Here is a 17,725-nt window from a genome sequence, read left to right as displayed (position 1 = left end):
TCTGACTAAAAGGGAAGGATGCAGACAGGCATGCCCATCAACATGTAATAGGTATGACTGTAACAGGAAAAACTAGATGAATCAGGCAAAAGTAATTTTGCTTTAGTACTCACAATGGCCTCAATCCCTCCTCTTAACTGTTATTTATGACTAGTTCTTTGTTTAGATTAAGAATGGTAAACTGAAATGTCCACAAGGCCCAGGCAAGTAATTATAGTGAAGCCAAAGGGTATAAGAAAAATACCCAACAGGGGAGCAGCAACAGACTGGAAAATTTTAGGCACCAGCTACAAGGAGCAGCAGTTACTCAGCTGCAGCCCAGTGTGGCCAGGCAGGAATATAGGCCTGCTTTTGTCAGATCTTCTGATTTTTCAAGAGAAGCCAGAAATCTGATTTTTAATAAGAAATCGCCTGGCTTTTAAGTATTGGCACCTTTTTTTTCTTTCTTTTAAAGAACCCTATGGGAGACAACATAGTGTAGGCCAAATAAAATACATCCACCTGTGGGCCAGCTACAGCCTGCAACTGCCATTGTACAAGCCAGGCTTACACCTCACATCTTTTAAAATGGCCTGGGGGGCTTTCTGGGTGCGGAAAGGTGATGTACTTTCTACCTTTGATTCTTGCAGTCATGTTTACGAGTCATAAAGGAAGAACCACTCTAGTGGTTATTTAAGAAAATTCCAAAAAAAATTAATGAAAACCTAAAAATTGGCCTTCAAAAAAAAAGGGTTAATCTAAACATATTAATCTCAACGAATATTTTGCCTCACAAGGCAGATGTATGAGAGAATTTAAGCAAAATTAACTGATCTGTGATGAGAACTCAGAAAAAGAACTCAAAATGAAGGGACCCTCTAAAAGGAATAAAAGAAAGTTTGTGTTTAGCAAACTAATTTTAAAATAATCAGGCAATTCTAATTTCTTTTAACTTTATTGCTTTTTAATTTATTTCTGTAAACACTACTTTTAACTCACTGTTCCTAAGCCCTACAAAAAGTTATATTTTGGTTCATTGAAAATTAAAAGAAAGTCAATAATGTCATTTCCCTGAACTTGGGTGGCCTCGTTGATCAGTTTAAAGACAGGCTGGTATTTGCATCTAGGTTTAAAACATATAGGTATATCGCTTCAAAATCTTTTTGAAATAAAGCAGGTTAAAATATATTTAAAATTTAGCTACCCTTTATGTTAATCTTATGTTATAATAATCAGTCACCTTATTCAACCAAATTTTTCATGACTTGATGAAATTATAGCAAAAACAAATATGCTTTTGCAATTTCCCAAGCTGGTTATACAGTGACCATACTCCAATATGATTTTAGGAATGTCACTTCCCAAGTAGAAGAAATTTATCTAGTTTTTGGTAACAGATCTACTTCTGTGTAACAAATCACACCAAACTTAGCTGCTTAAAACAGGAAACATTTATTATCTCATAGTTTATGTAGGTCAGGAATCTGGGAGCGGCTTAGCTGGGTGGTTTGGTCTGTGACCTCTCACTAGGCTGCAGTTAAGATGGGGCTGTAGTTACCTGAGATTTGACTGGGTCTAGAGGATCTGCTTCCAGCCACACTCCTGCAAATGTTAGAAGGCTTCATTTCCTTCTCTTTTCTAGGGCCTTTCCAATATAAGTTCATGTCGAGGCCTGCCCCAAAGTGAATGATCCAAAAGAGAAAACCCAACACAAAAGCTGCAGTTTTTTATAATCTAATCTCAGAAGCAATATATTATCACTTCTGTTATATTTCATTGATACAGTGTGGTAGGAAACTATACAAGGATGCGAAGGAAGCAGGCAACATTAGGGGGCCACCATGTAGGCTGGCTACACAAAACCCTTACTTCCTCACCAACGCATCTGAGACAGGCATCACCCTTCATAGGTAATTTACACTCATAGCTATAACTCTGAGCTGAGAAATGGGTATCTCCAATTTCAGGGGACAGTGAGAAAAGGGTGGAGAAGTGATTTGCATATTATTATTAAAAAGTCGAATATATGATTTTTATCTCTCTCCCCCACTCACAAATGTCATTTTTTCCTCTTCTTATCATTTCCATGCCATTTCTCTCCATCCAATCTTCAGAGTCACTGGTCTAAACCTTACATGTGAGTTGAGTATTTGAGAAATTAAGGGTTAACATACATACATATATATGATTTGAAGGTCAAATAATTCTGGCTCCTTTAAAAGGTCAAGTGAGTCAAATAAGCCACTGATCTGAAGTTAAAGGGCCTTCATAAGAAATTACAATCAGCTGGAATGGACAGCTCACTCTTACAAGGCTCAAGTATAAAAAGCAACTTCAAATTATGTTAAGAAGCGGAGATGAGAGAAAGCAAAGGTAGGAAAAGATAAAGACTTGAGAATGGCCTTGGGAAATAATAAGTAGCATAAGATTTAAAGAAAGTTTTAAAACCCCAATTTTAACAATTTTTAGTTTTTGACTTAAAACTACTTAACAGCTGAGACTAAGTGAGAATGAGGCAACCCTGCGGAGAGAGCCTGGAGTGCTCTTGTGGTGAAGAAAATAAATTACTTGGAGCCAGAGCTTTAAAAAATATACTTTTGCACCTAGAATTTTTTTGTTTTCCACTTGCTTTTATATAGCATTGCAACTATGGTTGCAGTTTCACCCTACCTACAATTTTGCATTCTGCTTTTTAAAAAACTTAAATGGAAAATGCATATTTATTATTCAGACTTCACTGGCATTCACACTTTGCTCCAGCCCAGTTTAGATAAGTCCCTGACTTTAAGGAGCTCAGGTCATGGAGGAGGCTAGATAGTAAAGAGCTCCTGGTGCCCTGGTGGAATTCTCTACAAGAACACACAAAGGAAAGAGGAAACAGAAAAGGGAGACAGAAATGAGACACTGGATGGTTAGAAAGTTTGCATGGCATTTTTATAAAAGTGGTCCCTGGTCAGCAGTTGTTAGTGTGACTCATTTTGAGTAGTTCCTTGAAGCTACACGCAGGCTTCCACTGTCCACTTTCATTCCTGAGGATGAAGCCAGCCCAAAATTTTTAACAACTGCATAGTATTCCACTGAGTAAATTATAAAGTACAGTATAGTGAAACCCTTTGTGCATTAAAATTATGTATTAGTTATCTACTACTATGTAACAAATGAACCAAGCTCAGCAGCTGAAAACATCATTCATTGTCTCACATTTCCTGCAGGTCAGGAATCCAGGAGCAGTCTTGCTGGATGCATTTCATGAAGTTGCCATTACACTATCAGCTGGGGTTGCAGTCATTTAAAGGCACAATTTGGGGAGGATCTGCTCCCAAGCTCACTCATGTAGTTGTTGGGAAGCTCAGTTTATTGCTGGCCACATGGACCTTTTCAAGGCTGTCTGGGTGTACTCATGTCATAGTAGCTGGCTTTCCCCAGAGCAAGTGATGAAAGAGAGAGAGATGCCATGACAGAAGCCTTGATCTTTCATAGCTGGTCACCTGTTCTCAGAAGTGATATACCATCACTTGTGCTGTATTCTAGTGGTCACACAAACCAATCCTGGTGTGATGTGGGAGAGGACTATACAAGGGTGTGAATACCAGGACCCAGGATCTTTGAGGGGCATCTTGGAGGCTGGCTAACATGGGACATACATACTTATATATATAACTCCACTGGTTATGCAACCATACATATATACATATGTGCATGCATGTGTGTATTTACTTAGGATAGAGGCCTAGAGGTGAACTTACTTAGGGGAAGAATGTTGACGTTTTTTGAGGTTCTTGATATTTTAAATTAAACCACATGAGACTGCTATTTTTGTTATGTCAAAACAAGTCAAATATAGGTAATTTCATATAGGTCAACCCAATATGCACTACAATATTGTTTCCAAAGGGGATGTATCAGTCAGCATATGTCCCTTTCAACAATGTGTGAGGCTAGCAGTTTGGCAGCTTACCTTATAAAGTTCATTTTAAAATTGAATCATCCTTACTTCTCCCCAAATGGTATTTTTAGGTCGATATTTCTTAATTACAGCACACTACAGTGAGTTAGAAAATATGGTTGAATTACACAGATTAATAAACATGAATATTGCCCAGTCAGTATGGCTCAGCAGGAGGTCGCTGTTTGATCCCTGGTCAGGGCACATGCCCATGTTGCAGGCTAAATCCCCTGTAGGGGTGTGCAGGAGGTGGCTGATCAATGACTCTCATCATTGATGTTTCTCTCTCTCTCTCCCTTCCTCTCTCTGAAATCATAAAGACATTAAAAATTAAATAAATAAACATGAATATTAAGTATGACTTTTCAGACTATGGCATTACCACCATATTTGCCTTTTAACAAATAACTACAAAGCATAAGACACAGTAATTTTAAGTCAGTGCTGACCACTATATATAAACATATATTTGAAAGTACATTAATTAGCATTTCGCAATGCTATATATATAATTTGAAATTTTCCAGTTGCCACATTTAAAAAGTAAAAGGAAATAGGTAATATTAATTATTTTTTTAACTTTTTTAAAATTTTTGTTTAAAATAGTACAGATGTCCCTTTTTCTTCCCAGTGACCCATTCCACCCCGTCCCATGCCCCTCCCCAGTCCCTCTCTACACCATTGTCAGTGTCCTTGGGTTGTGCATATATGCTTATAAATTCTTTGGTTAATCTCTCTCCCTCCACCCACCTGCCCTCCTCCATCCCTCTGAGATTGATCATTCTGATCCATGCTTCCATGTCATTGAATCTATTCTGTTCATCAGTTTATTAAGTCCTTTGGAGTCCATATATAAGTGAGATCATGTGATGTTTGTCTTTCTCTGCCTGGCTTATTTCACTTAGCATAATATTCTCCAGGTCCATCCATACTGTCCCAAATGGTACGAGATCCTTCTTCTTTACATCTGCGTTATATTCCATGGTGTAAATGTCCCACAGCTTTTTTAACCACCCATCTACTGATGGGCAATTGGGCTGTTTCCAGATATTAGTTATTGTAAACTGTGCTACTATGAACATCGGGGTGCATATATTTTTTCTGATTAGTGTTTCAGGATTCTTAGGATACATTCCTAGAAGTGGGATCACTGGGTCAAAAGGCAGCTCCATGTTTAATTTTTTGAGGAACCTCCATACTGTTTTCCACAGTGGTTGCACCAGTCTGCATTCCCACCAGCAGTGTACCAGGGTTCCCCTTTCTCCACACCCTCGCCAGCACATGTCGTTTGTTGACTTGTGGATAGTAGCCATTCTTACAGGTGTGAAGTGACACCTCATTGTGGTTTTAATTTGCATCTCTCAGGTGCCATCAGGTAGAGGAAGTATTGAGTAGGGTAGAGGGCTAAATGTCTCAAATACTTTTTGGTCAATATAATGATGATGGTGATAAAGAAATTGTTTGCTAGTCTCATATATAAAGTTCTAAGTGATTTAGGGATCTGAGATTACAAGGTTGTATTTTATTGTTCCATATTCTGAATTCTGAAAAAAAAAAAAAAAAATGCCAAAAAAACTTCAGACGATTTTATCAACCAACTGTTCATAACTTTAAAAATCACAACAAATAAAAATACAGGAGAATTTACAACATATGTTTTAACTAGCATGCAAACCCCAAAAATGACTAAACAAATTAGGTAACTACTGAGTAACATTATAATTAAAATGCTATTTTGTTTAACACACTTGGCTCCTATGCCCAAAGAACATAGAAGAGACATTTATTTTCACTTTGTCTTTTTTCACCAACACCTAAGTAAATAGGAGAGTATTTGTGGAAATAAATATTAGAATAAAAGTAGGTAGAATATATATCATCTCATAAACATCATTTGCCTCTATGCTTGTGTGTTTTCAACCCCTCCAAGGTAAAAAACAAGAAAAAAGAAAAAAAAAGTATTATAAAAAGAATAAGATGGTATAGAAATCAACATTATGTATAGGCATCTGTAAAGACAGTTATCTGTAGGGCTTTTAAAATAGTTTTTATTAACAGGCTCTTGTCCCCTTCTCCTGTCCACCCTTACTTACTCTAAGACATACACTACAAAGTCCCTAGTTAACTCAGGTATTTGTTTGTAATGTGGATTTTTAATTACTGCTTCCTACGTCTGTTCCATACAATTTGGGATATTGGTATTCACATATAGGTGGTATGAGTGGATGATAAGAATACAATGCTTGCAAAAAATCTGAATTTTAAAATTGTTTTCCCCTTTAATCATTTCACCATTCTGTATAAGAGAGAAAGGAATCAGGCTGGTCAGCTCTGTCTGGATTCTTTCCTTACATTATTGACTTAGTAACCTGGATACACTCTAGTAAGTGTCCGTCGCGTGCAAACCACCATTTCCTGGAAGAGCTGCTCAGCTTTGGCAGCTGCAATCTCCCCTCCTAACTGCTCCTGAGCTGAATGGAAACGCCTCACTTGATTTAGGTCCTAAGGACATCAGTCGGGTCTGTGGGAGGAAGAACAGTCACATGTGGAAACCAGCCACAGGGCTGAGAGCAGAGGCACCGGGCGTGGCCTTCAAACAGAGGGAGGCGGCGGCAGGAGGGGCGATGAGCTCGGACACGGTCCTTCCTCGCGTGAAGACCAAGGCGCTCTGAAGGGTTTCCAGTAACTGCCAGGCGGCTCCACCATAAACTGCTGTCTGACCAGAATAAATCCTTTAACCTCTCTACTTCAGTTTCCTCATCTAAGATGACAATTACCTCGGTAACTGAAACGCTTTAGAACACCTAATCACACGCATTCCTGTTGCCAGGCTTGAGAACCGCCAACACTTATAAGAGGCCAAGTTCACCAGGGACAGCATGTTCAGCTAATGCTCCCAAAACAAGCACCTAAAACTTATTTCTGAGCCCAAACGTGGAAGACCGTTCCTGCGAAAACCACTTACATGGCTCCTCCTTCCTGGCACTTGCAGCCAGACTACTGCCCGCCCCTCACCAAGTCCTCCGGCGGCTGCCACTCCTGACGCGGTTCCCTGGAAGCGCTGGGCCTCCACGGGACTGTCCTGCAGGCTGCCCGGGGCGGGGAGGGGGCCCTCCCAGGGGAAGCCTGTGGCTCCACAGCCCCTGGTTCCTCTGCCTCCCCCTCACACTTCCAGCCCGCCAGGGTCCCCACCTTGCTGCTTGGATCTCCAAAGCAAGACTGATCTTTAGAAACAGTGAGAGCGTTTACACGGATTAGGATCATTCTGCAGAGTGGGAAAGTGTGGCGAGAAGGAAGGAGAGAGACAACCAATATGAGAAGAATTCTACCTCAGCCTTTTTAAGGAGCAGCAAAAAATTAAATAACATCCTCAAAGTAAGAGATACTTTTATCAGTGTATTCAACAACTGGTGGTTCAATCATAGAAATTTAATGACACAATTTGTATGGAATTAAAGAAAGCACACATGCCGTTTCTGGTTGTTAACCCCCTGTTCTCTTTGGTTATCTATAAAAAGCTTTAAAATCCATACACAAAAGTAACCTATAGAAATTGTATTTTTTTTTTTTAATTTATCTTTATTATTGTATTATACATGTCCCCTTTTTAACCCCATTGGCCTCCTCCACCCCCTCCTACCCCCTCCTCCTGCCACCTCCCCAGGTCTTCACCTTACTATTGTCTATGTCCATGGGTTATGCATATATGCATGTAAGTTCTTTAGTTAATCTCTATCCAGGCACCCCTACCCCTTTCCCTCTGAAATATGTCTGTCTGTTCCATGCTTCAATGTCTCTGGATCTATTTTGTTCATCAATTTATTTTGTTCATTAGATTCCACATATAAGTGAGATCATGTGATACTTGTCTTTCTCTGACTGGTTCATTTCACTTAGCAAAATACTCTCCAGGTCCCTCCATGCTGTATCGAAGGGTACTAGGATCCTTCTTTTTTACAGCTGCATTGTATTCCATTATGTAACTGTACCACAGATTTTTTTATCCACAGCACTTGGGCTGTTTCCAGGTCTTAGCTATTGTAAATAACCGTGCTATAAACATAGGGGTGCATATATTCTTTCTGATTGGTGTTTCAGGATTCTTAGGATACATTCCTAGAAGTGGAATCACTGGGTCAAATGGCAGTCCCATTTTTCATTTTTTGAGGAAACTCCATACTGTTTTCCATAGTGGCTGCACCAGTCTGCATTCCCCCCATCAGTGTATTAAGGGTTTCTTTTTCTCCACACCCTCGCCAGCACTTGTTGTTTGTTGATTAATGATGGTAGCCATTCTGGCAGGTGTGAGGTGGTATTTCATTGTTATTTTAATTTGCATCTCTCTGATAATTAGTGATGCTGAACATTTTTTCGTATGTCTCTTGGCCATTTGTATGTCCTCATGGGAGAAGTGTCTATTCAGATCCTCGCCCATTTTTTAATTGGGTTGTCTTTCTTTTGTTGAGTTGTATGAATACTTTAGATACTTTGAAAATTAACCCCTTATCAGATGTATCATTGGCAAATACATTCTCCCAATCCATAAACACGGTATATTCTTCCACTTATTTGTATTTTCCTCTATTTCTTTTTCCAACATCCTGTAATTTTCTGAGTACAAGCCTTTGACGTCCTTGGTTAAGTTTATTACTAAGTACCGTAACTTTTTTTGCTGCAATGGTAAATGGGTATTTTTTTTTTAGTTTCTTTTTCTGAGAGATTATTATTGGCATATAAAAATGCCATTGATTCTTGGGTGTTAATTTTGTGTGCTGCTATGTTGCCGAAATCATTTATTAAATCTAGTAGTTTTTTGGTGAGTCTTTAGGGTTTTCCATGTACAATATTATGTCATCTGCAAATAATTACAGTTTTACTTCCTCCTTTCCAAGGATATTGGCTTGTAATTTTCTTTCTTTGAAATGTCTTTATCTGGTTTTGGGACTAGGATAATGCTGGCCTTCTAAAAAGAGCTTGGAAGTATCCCTTCCTCTTGGATTTTTTGAAATAGTTTGAGGAGGATAGGTGTTATTTATTCTTTGAATCTTTGGTAAAACTCCCCTGTGAAGCCATCTGGACTAGGGCTTTTGCTTGCTGGGAGTTTTTTTTATTAGTGCTTCAATTTCATCAACTGTTATTGGGCTATTCAAGTTTTCTAATTCTTCTTAATTCAGTTTTGGAAGATTGTACTTTTCTAAGAATTTGTCCATTTCATCCATGTTTCCAGTTGGTATATAGTTGTTCGTAGTATTTTCTTACAATCCTTTGTATTTCTGTGGTATCAGTTGTTACTTCACCTTTTTCATTTCTGATTTTATTTATTTGGGTTCTCTCTCTGTTTCTTGATGAATCTGGCTAAAGATTCATCAATTTTATTTATCTTTTCAAAGAATCAGCTCTTGGATTCACTGATCTTTTGTATCATTTTTTAGTCTCTATGTCATTTATTTCACTCTGATCTTTATTATTTCTTTCCTTCTACTTACTCTCAGCTTTTCTTGTTGTTCTCTTTCTAATTCTTTTAATTGACTTATTAGATAATTTATTAGAGCTTTTTCTTGTTTCTTAAGGTAGGTCTGTAATGCTAGGAACTTCCCTCTCAGGACAGCTTTTGCTGTGTCCCATAGATTTTGGGTTGTTGTGTGTTCATTTTCATTTGTTTCCAGGAAGTTTTTGATTTCTTCCTTGATCTCATTGGTAACCCATTCATTGTTTAATAACATGCTATTTAGCTTCCATGTGTTTGAATGTTTTTGAGTGTTTTTATTGTAATTGATTTCTAGTTTCATTCCATTGTGATCTGAGAAGATGCTTGATATGATTTCAGTCCTCTTGAACTTGTAGAGAGACTTGTTTTATGTCCTAACATGTGGTCTATCTTTGAGAATGTCCCATGTGCACTTGAGAAAAATGTATATTCTGCAGCTTTGGAGTGGAATGTTCTGTAAATGTCCATTAAATCCATCTGATCTAGTGTGTCATTTAGGGTCACTGTTTCCTTGTTAATTTTTTGTCTGGAAGATCTATCCAGGGATGTCAATGGGGTGTTAAAGTCCCCTGCTATGATGGTATTGCTCTCAATCTCTCCCTTGAAGTCCTCCAAAAACTTTATTATATATTTAGGTGCTCCTATATTGGGTACATATATGTTTACCAGGGTTATATCCTCTTGTTATATCAATCCCTTTAGTATTATGTAGTGGCCTTCTTTGTCTCTTGTTACAGCCTTTGCTTTGCTGTCTGTTTTGTCAGATGTAAATATTGCTACCCCTGCTTTTTTTTTTTTCTTTTCATTTCCATTTGCATGGAAAATTTTTTCCATCCCTTCACTTTCAATCTATGAGAATCTTTTGTTCTGAGATTGGTCTCTTGTAGACAGCATATATATAGATCATGTTTTCTTATCCATTCAGCTATCCTATGTCTTTTGATTGGAGTATTTAATCCATTTACATTTAAGGATATTATTGGTAGGTACTTATTTACTGCCATTCTCTTTCTTTACACCCATGTTCCTCTCTCAATTTCTTCTTCTTAAAGCACTCCCTTTAACATTTCCTACAATGCTGGTTTGGTGGCAATATCCTCCTTTAGCCTTTTTTTTTTTTTTTTGGTCTGGAAAGCTCTTTATTTCCCCTTCAATTTTAAATGATAGCCTCGCTGGATAGAGTAGTCTTGGGCTCAGGTCCTTGTTTTTCATTACTTTGAATACATCATGCCAGTCCCTTCTGGCCTGAAGTGTTTCTATAGAGAAATCAGCTGACATTCTAATGAGTACTCCCTTGTAGGTAACTTTCTGTCTCTCCTGCTGCCTTTAAGAGTCTTTCTTTGTCTTAATGTTTGTCCTTTTGATTATGATGTGTTTTTTAGTGGGTCTCTTTGGGTTCATCTTGATCGGAACTCTCTGTGCTTCCTGAACTCTTGTGACTTTTTTCTTCACCAAGTTTGGGAAGTTTTCTGCCATTATTTCTTTAAACAGGTTTTCTATTCTTTCTCACCTTCTTCTCCTTCTGTTACCCATAAGATGCAGATGTTGTTACGTTTCATGTTGTCCCCAAGTTCCCTTAAATTATCCTCCTGCTTTTTCATCCTTTTTCCTTCTCTAATTGGGTATTTTTTTCCTACCTTGTCTTCCAAGTCACTGCTTAGATCTTCTGCCTTATTTAACCTACTTTTGATTCCTTCTAGTTATTCTTCATTTCCATATGATTCTTATTTATGGTTTCTATTTCTTGTTTCATGCTGTTGTATTTCCTAATAAGTTTCTTGATATTATCACTAAGTTCCTTGAGCATCCTTATAACCATTACTTTGAACTCTATATTTGATAAATTGCTTGCCTCCATTTAGTTTAGATCTCAGTCTGGAGTTTCTTTTCTTTCATTTGACAGTTGTTTCTTTGCCTCCCCATTTTTGCTGTCCTTTTGTATTTGTTTCTATGTATTAGATTAAATTGCTATGCCTCCCAGTCTTTGAGGGTGACCCCATGTAGTAAGCGTTTTGCGGGATCCACTGGTGCAGCCTCTTAGGTCTCCTGAGCTGGGAGCTCTAGAAATGACCATTGTGTGAGTTATTTGGGCTCTCTGGTTATAAATGGGTCTTGAATGTTGTTGTCCCATTCATGGGAGGAATCTCCTCTCAAGCTGACTGACTGTGAGGATCACCCCCGACCATGTCGTGCAAGCTATTGTGCAGGTGCTGGCAGAAAAAAACAAAATACAACAAAACAAAACAAAAACATACACATGACCCCTACAACAATAACAAAAGCAACCACAAAAACAGAGAGAATTAGGAAGGAGAAAAGAGAACAATAATAGAAAAAAAAATACAAGGAGAGAAATAAAAGAAAAAAAAATACGAGGAGAGAAAAAGGGGAAGAAAAAGGAATATGAAGGGCAGAGATGAAAGAAAGAAAATAAGAATAAAGAATAGGGGAAGGAAAATAGTATAAAAGAGAAAAGGAAGAAAATAATTATGAAAAGGAAAATAGAGGAGAAAGCAGATAAACAAAAAATAAGAATAGGAAAAACAAAGAAAAAGCAGGAGAAAGAAGAAAAAAAAGGGTAAGAAAAAGGAAGGGAAAAATTAGATTTATGAAAGAAAAAAAGACTAAAATAATAACTTGACAAAGAAGATAAAGAGAAAAAAAAGTAGTGTCATTCATCTCAGCAGAGTTTAGTGCCTCCTGGGAGCTCCCTTTGGATCCTGTTCTTCTGATGACTGCGGCTGATTGTTCTGTCTGCCAATTCTGGGCTTCCCAGGAGGTACTAAGGTGTTAACCACTGCCAGAAACTACCTTCTTTTGACTCTCAGCAACCTGTTTGAAGCTTCAGGGAATCCACAGTTTGCGCCTTTCTCCACAGGACTTGGCTGCACATGAGAGGGGCCAAGCCGCACTCCAAGGCAGGTTTGTTAGCAGCACAGAGCCCAGGGCTGGGTCAGAAAACTTCCCCAGGTTCCCCAGGTTCCACCTCCACCTGCCTTTACCTGCTAGCCAACTATCAATCTTAATCACGCAAAAGTCTGTTTCTGAAAGGCCTCTAGGCAGAATCAGGAGTCTAGGTCTCCTATGAGTGGGCAGTGCCGCTCAGATTTCAGGGAAAGTGATGACTGTGTTTCGTTGTCCCAGAGATACTACTCTGACAGTGTCCCAGGATATTTTCCTGCCCTTGGCTGGGCGGAGATCCTGGTATGCAGACCAGTGAGATCAGCTGGAAACCTGGAATTTCTATCAGCTCGCCTATGAGGAACAAGAACCCATCAGGTTCCCGGGTTAGAGGGGCAGGAGCTCTGTGAGGTTTGGCCTCTGCTGTTATCTCCTCTGCAAAGGTCAAGATGCAGGGGGTAGCGAGCAGGGTTCCTGAGGGTCTGACAGGCTGTATAACCTAGAGTGGGCCTTTTTCCTTTTCCTGAGCTGTGGCTTCTGGGAGGCACCAGCCCCTCTCAGGGAAAATGGCCATTTTGGTTTGGGGGGGTGCAACCAAATGCAGGTCTCCCAGCTGCCTCTTTTCCAGGTCTCCCCCCAGTGCTTCCTACCCCAGCCTCAGGCACCTTCAGTCCACACCACATTCCCTCTAGTGAAGCCTTGGGTGAATAGCTGCAAATGAAAATCCTGTGCTCTGGGTTTAAAAAACAACAACAAACAACCAACTAAAACCTGTGGCTTTATCTCCTACCAACTCCAGACTCCCAGGGGCCAGAATTCCCCCCACCTTTCATACCTGGATGTTATGTGGCCTTCTGGTATCAGCTCCAGTGCTCCGGGTTGTGGAGCCCAGCCTGGGTTCCGGGCCTAGATCTTCTCAGGGAAAAGACCCTCCCATAGCCAAGAGGCTCCTCTTCACTCTCCACCTGCCACAGCTAGAAGCTGGGTCAGCCCTTCTCGTGACCTTGCCCTTCCTACCAGTCTCCGGGTGTTTTGTCCAAGTCTCCTCAACTGGACCTCAGTTGGTAATTCCTGGTGAATGATCCCTAATTTAGTTGTATTTCCAGTCTGGACCTGGGAAAAGGTGCAAGAAAGGTCTGTGTATTCAGCTGCCATCTTCCCAAGTCTAATCCAGATAGATTTCTTCAGTTTTTGGACAAGAAATTGTATTTTTTAAAAGGAAAAGTCAAATCATGCCCATTGGTTTCTGTCTTCTACTAATTGTATGCCTACTTTATTTTTATTTCCTATACATAAAATCTTTTCCTTCTATTGTCCTTAAAGATACATTTTATTTCTTTTGCATCTCTATTTGAGGTATATATTTCTTAACCAGTCTAATCAAAGATTTCACCACTAATACTAAGAAGAAAACATTGAATGACTGTCCTCCCATTAATCTCAATATATTCCATTTTTAGGAAATCGTGAAGAAAGAAATCAGGTTATTTGGATGTAAATCATCTATTTTCACTGATATCTAGGATGTGAATGATGAGTTCTTTTATTGCTTTCTATGTAACAATTCCTTTTCCTTCAGAGAAGTCTATGCAGTAAAGCTCCTCTGGGAACTCCCGGGGCCCAGGCCTTTAAGTACTGTGAAATATTGAAATTACAGGGGGAAGTCCATGTGGGAACTAGATTATAGCAAACAATTGGAATGGCCCTAGCTGGTTTTCTCAGTTGTTAGAGCATCAGCCCATGGACTGAAGGGCCATGGGTTCAATTCTGGTGAAGGGCACATACCTCAGTTGCAGGCTCTATCCCCGGCCCTGGTCAGGGTGCTGCAGGAGACAACTATTTGATGTGTCTCTCTCACATCGATGTTTCTCTCTCTCTGTCTCTCCCCCTCCCTTCCACTCTCTCTAAAAAAAATCAATGAAAAAAATATCCTTGGGTGAAGATCAACAACAACAAGAACAAATTGTAATGGAATCCCTAAAACAGACCTTATTTACAAACTATTATATTTTAGCCTCAAACTCAACAAAAGGGAAGTATGAAAAGGTTATCTATCCGTACCTGCCTAAGAATGAATCTGCATAGTTGTCCCTCAAAGCTCTTTTGCACCACCCTTTGAAATACTCATGTTACAATCTGTTTTCCATTAAGTCCTCTGGCATTAAAAAAAATTACTAAATATATTCATGTAGTTTCCCCATGATAACCAGCTTCTGGTTTAAAACACTACCTTAGTTTTCTCAATCAACATATATTTAGCAATAGTCCTAAGGTGAACCTATCTGGAAAAACAAAATCCAAATATTAAGAAAATAATTTCAATACACCAATTCTGAATCATTCTAAGCATGACAGTAGTTTTCTTTCTCAATTTACTTTTTTTCCCCTTTTTTCCCTTTGTTTTTGTTTTATTTTTCCATCACCATTTATCCCCCCATACCCTCTTTCACCTGAAATCACCACACTGTTGTCTGTATCCATAAGTTCTTTCTCTTTTTTTTCTTTTTTGTTCAGTCCCTCCAGCCACCCTACAGCCCCAATTCACTTTTATATAATTTAATTTATTTTTTTCTCTCTAATAGTGTCACCGCTTTAAGAACCAAATTAAACATAACCATGGGAGAACTTCTTACTGTTTCTGTTTTGAATTTCTTCTTCAAAACTCTTTCAAGAAGTATTTAGTGAATCCGTATGGCACAAGGCTAACATGGGCTTTAGATTCAGACAGATTTAGACTCGAATTCCAGTTCCACCTTTAACATAACTTCAGGAATCCTCTCTAAGTTCCACTTTCTTCCTCTGTTTAAGAAGGAGGGTAATACCTACCCGCAAGGCAGCAAAATCAAAATGAGACAATGTATCTGAAGCACACTGTACAGAGCCAGGGACATAGTAATTACTCAGTAAATGGTAGCTACAATTTTATACATATGTAAACATTGAAAATCTGGAAAGTGAAGAAAAATATCTTAATTCTATCGCCCTAGTAGTAACACAAACATGTATATCTCTGTAATTTATGTCCACGTAAAAAACTTATTTTTATATTATTATAAATTTAATATACAGTTTTGTCCTTTTTTACATTATAATCACTTTTCCATGTTACCATGTAGTATTCACAATTGCCTTCTTAATTTGTTGAATGAGAGTCCGTTAAGTAAACTATCATAATTTAACCTCTAAACTCCTGCCAAACATTTGAGGTTTTTTGATATTACAAATAATGCTACAATAACATTTGCATGAATATCGCTTTTCTTTCTGTGGAATTCTTTCCTTAGGGTGAATTACTAGCAATGTTGATCATTAGAGTAACCATAAATTCTTTTGTGACTTAGTTTTACCGAACACTTTCCCACAAGTTTAGACAATTTGTGGCGCCTCCACCCATGGGCATAAACACTATCGAGTCCTGCCCACCCTCCGGTATTAATACCGCTTCCTTTCATTTACGGAATATTGAGCGTGCGCCAAGCGCTGGTCTCAGTGCTTCCCATGTCTGCCATCCTCACAGCAAATCTCTGAATAACTCTGAAGCAGTTGCCCCCTTTTTGCAGATAAGGGAGTAAAGGTTCAGAAAGCTTAAAAGCCACATCCAGTGTCGCATGGCAGCTAAGCGGTAGGACCTGGGCTCGCACTCGGGCCCTGCCCAGTGCCACAGCGCTCTCACCCACTTGGCTGTGCTCCTGCTTCATTCTTTTTTACCCCCAGGGAACCAGAGGTGGGAAAGCTATTTGCACGGATATTTTCATACGCAGTTCTTGATTACTAGCAAAGTTGATCATTTCTACATGTGTGTTAAACTGCATATTCTTCTAGTGTTACTTGTTCATATTACTTATCGACTTCTGTAAAGAGGCGGGCGAGTTTGTTCCCTCTGTATTTTCCTGATCAGGTGTCAGCACAGCCTTCCTGCAAGAGGGCCAGGCCCCGAGCTGTCATCTGTAAGAGGTGACCCTTCTCTGTCTCCTTCCTGCCTAATATGGGCTGAATACAAGCATGTTCTAGAAAGTTATGTGAGTATCTTTTTAATGTTACTCACTTACATGATACGGCCCCTGGCTGATTTGGAATACCCTATGTCAGGAGTGAAACTGAAGACTCAATGTACCCTGAGGGGTGACAAGCTAAAATAGTTTCTTAACTGAACCAATTTACCAAGGTCTTTGAGAATTAATCTCTCATTCGCTCCAGCCTCGCCCCCTCCCACCCTTTCTCTTTCCATCTACAAATTTCTCTTCCGCTAACTAAGATAAAGACTGGAATGTGCAGATTTTTTAATGAATTTGCAATCCAAACAACTTGAGCACCATTCAAAGCTTATCTTCCATAATGTATAAAAACATCATCAAACCCTCACCCATGCTTTACTACACAAAGCCAGATTTATCTAATACTAGATATAAACTTTAGTAATCCTTTTTAAAATATGCTCCAATACCTGCATTATGTCTTGCAATATATCCAAGTGCCCAGACTGCAGCCTCTTTGACTCCAGGGTCAAAATCCTCCAAGCATATCACCAGCGTGGCCAGCGCTCCACAATCAACTATGGCCTGAGCTAGTTGAGGGGAATGTTTAGCAACTGCCCGTAACACAAAGGCAGCTGCTTTCTTGTAGAAACGCTTCAAGGATAAAATAGATAAAACTCAAAGTGAGTTGAGCACTTACATAACGAAAAGTTAAAATAGACCAAAACTAACGTAAAAATAACATTAATATAATAAAACTCAACAGCTTTTAAATACAAAAGAAAAACATCCTGCAACGTCATTTCGATTTTTTTATGCTCCCCCATTGCTTTTGTCCAGTAGCTAAACAAAAACAATGTAAGTCTTATATTACATTTCAAATGCTTTATTCTAAAACATGCATTTATAAAATAAAATATTATATTCCCTGCAAATCGTATTTCTTACAAATTCATTATTTTATTTAACGAGATTTTTATGTATCTGCATTACACTAAAGGTATTTGTTTGACCCATGGGAACTCTTGGGTTGTTTGCATGTGCAACTAAACTGTCAACTCACAAATTTGTTTCCTTTACTTGCCCTCAGTCTCTAAGCCTGGTAGGCCTTTCATGACCTCAGCTAATCTTTCTGGTGTGCTAAGTTATCCTGAAATAACAACCATGTTTCGAGATGCACTTATCAATCATTGGATCAACATAAAGGCAAAACATTCATGATACATTTTAAAACTTTTCCTGGCAAATAAACTAGCCAAACAACGGGACATGTTATTTATCCCTTTTTAGAAACTTTTTTTAGGAAGGTAAATACAAATGACTTAACATGATGTGAATACTTCATATTTATAATATTTTCTACATATGAGTTTTATCAGATTAAGAAATAAAACTGAAACATGATTTTTCTTTATATAGCTAAGAAAATTAAATGTT

The 17,725-nt window shown here is 38.7% G+C and overlaps 1 protein-coding gene across 1 annotated transcript in view; it reads right to left on the bottom strand.

Annotated features, from left to right (window-relative positions):
• Nucleotides 1-17,725, bottom strand: part of SPAG6 (sperm associated antigen 6) — a 56,834-nt gene that overhangs the window by 22,532 nt on the left and 16,577 nt on the right. The window contains 1 exon segment of the mRNA XM_087822536.1: nucleotides 16,759-16,942. Within this exon segment, the coding sequence (XP_087678662.1) occupies nucleotides 16,759-16,942 (184 nt within the window).

This window comes from Miniopterus natalensis, chromosome 1, assembly GCF_054644295.1.
Source record: "Miniopterus natalensis isolate mMinNat1 chromosome 1, mMinNat1.hap1, whole genome shotgun sequence".
Taxonomy (NCBI): Eukaryota; Metazoa; Chordata; class Mammalia; order Chiroptera; family Miniopteridae; genus Miniopterus; species Miniopterus natalensis.
Note: the sequence above shows the minus strand (reverse complement) of the source record. Positions and strands in the feature narration are given on the sequence as shown.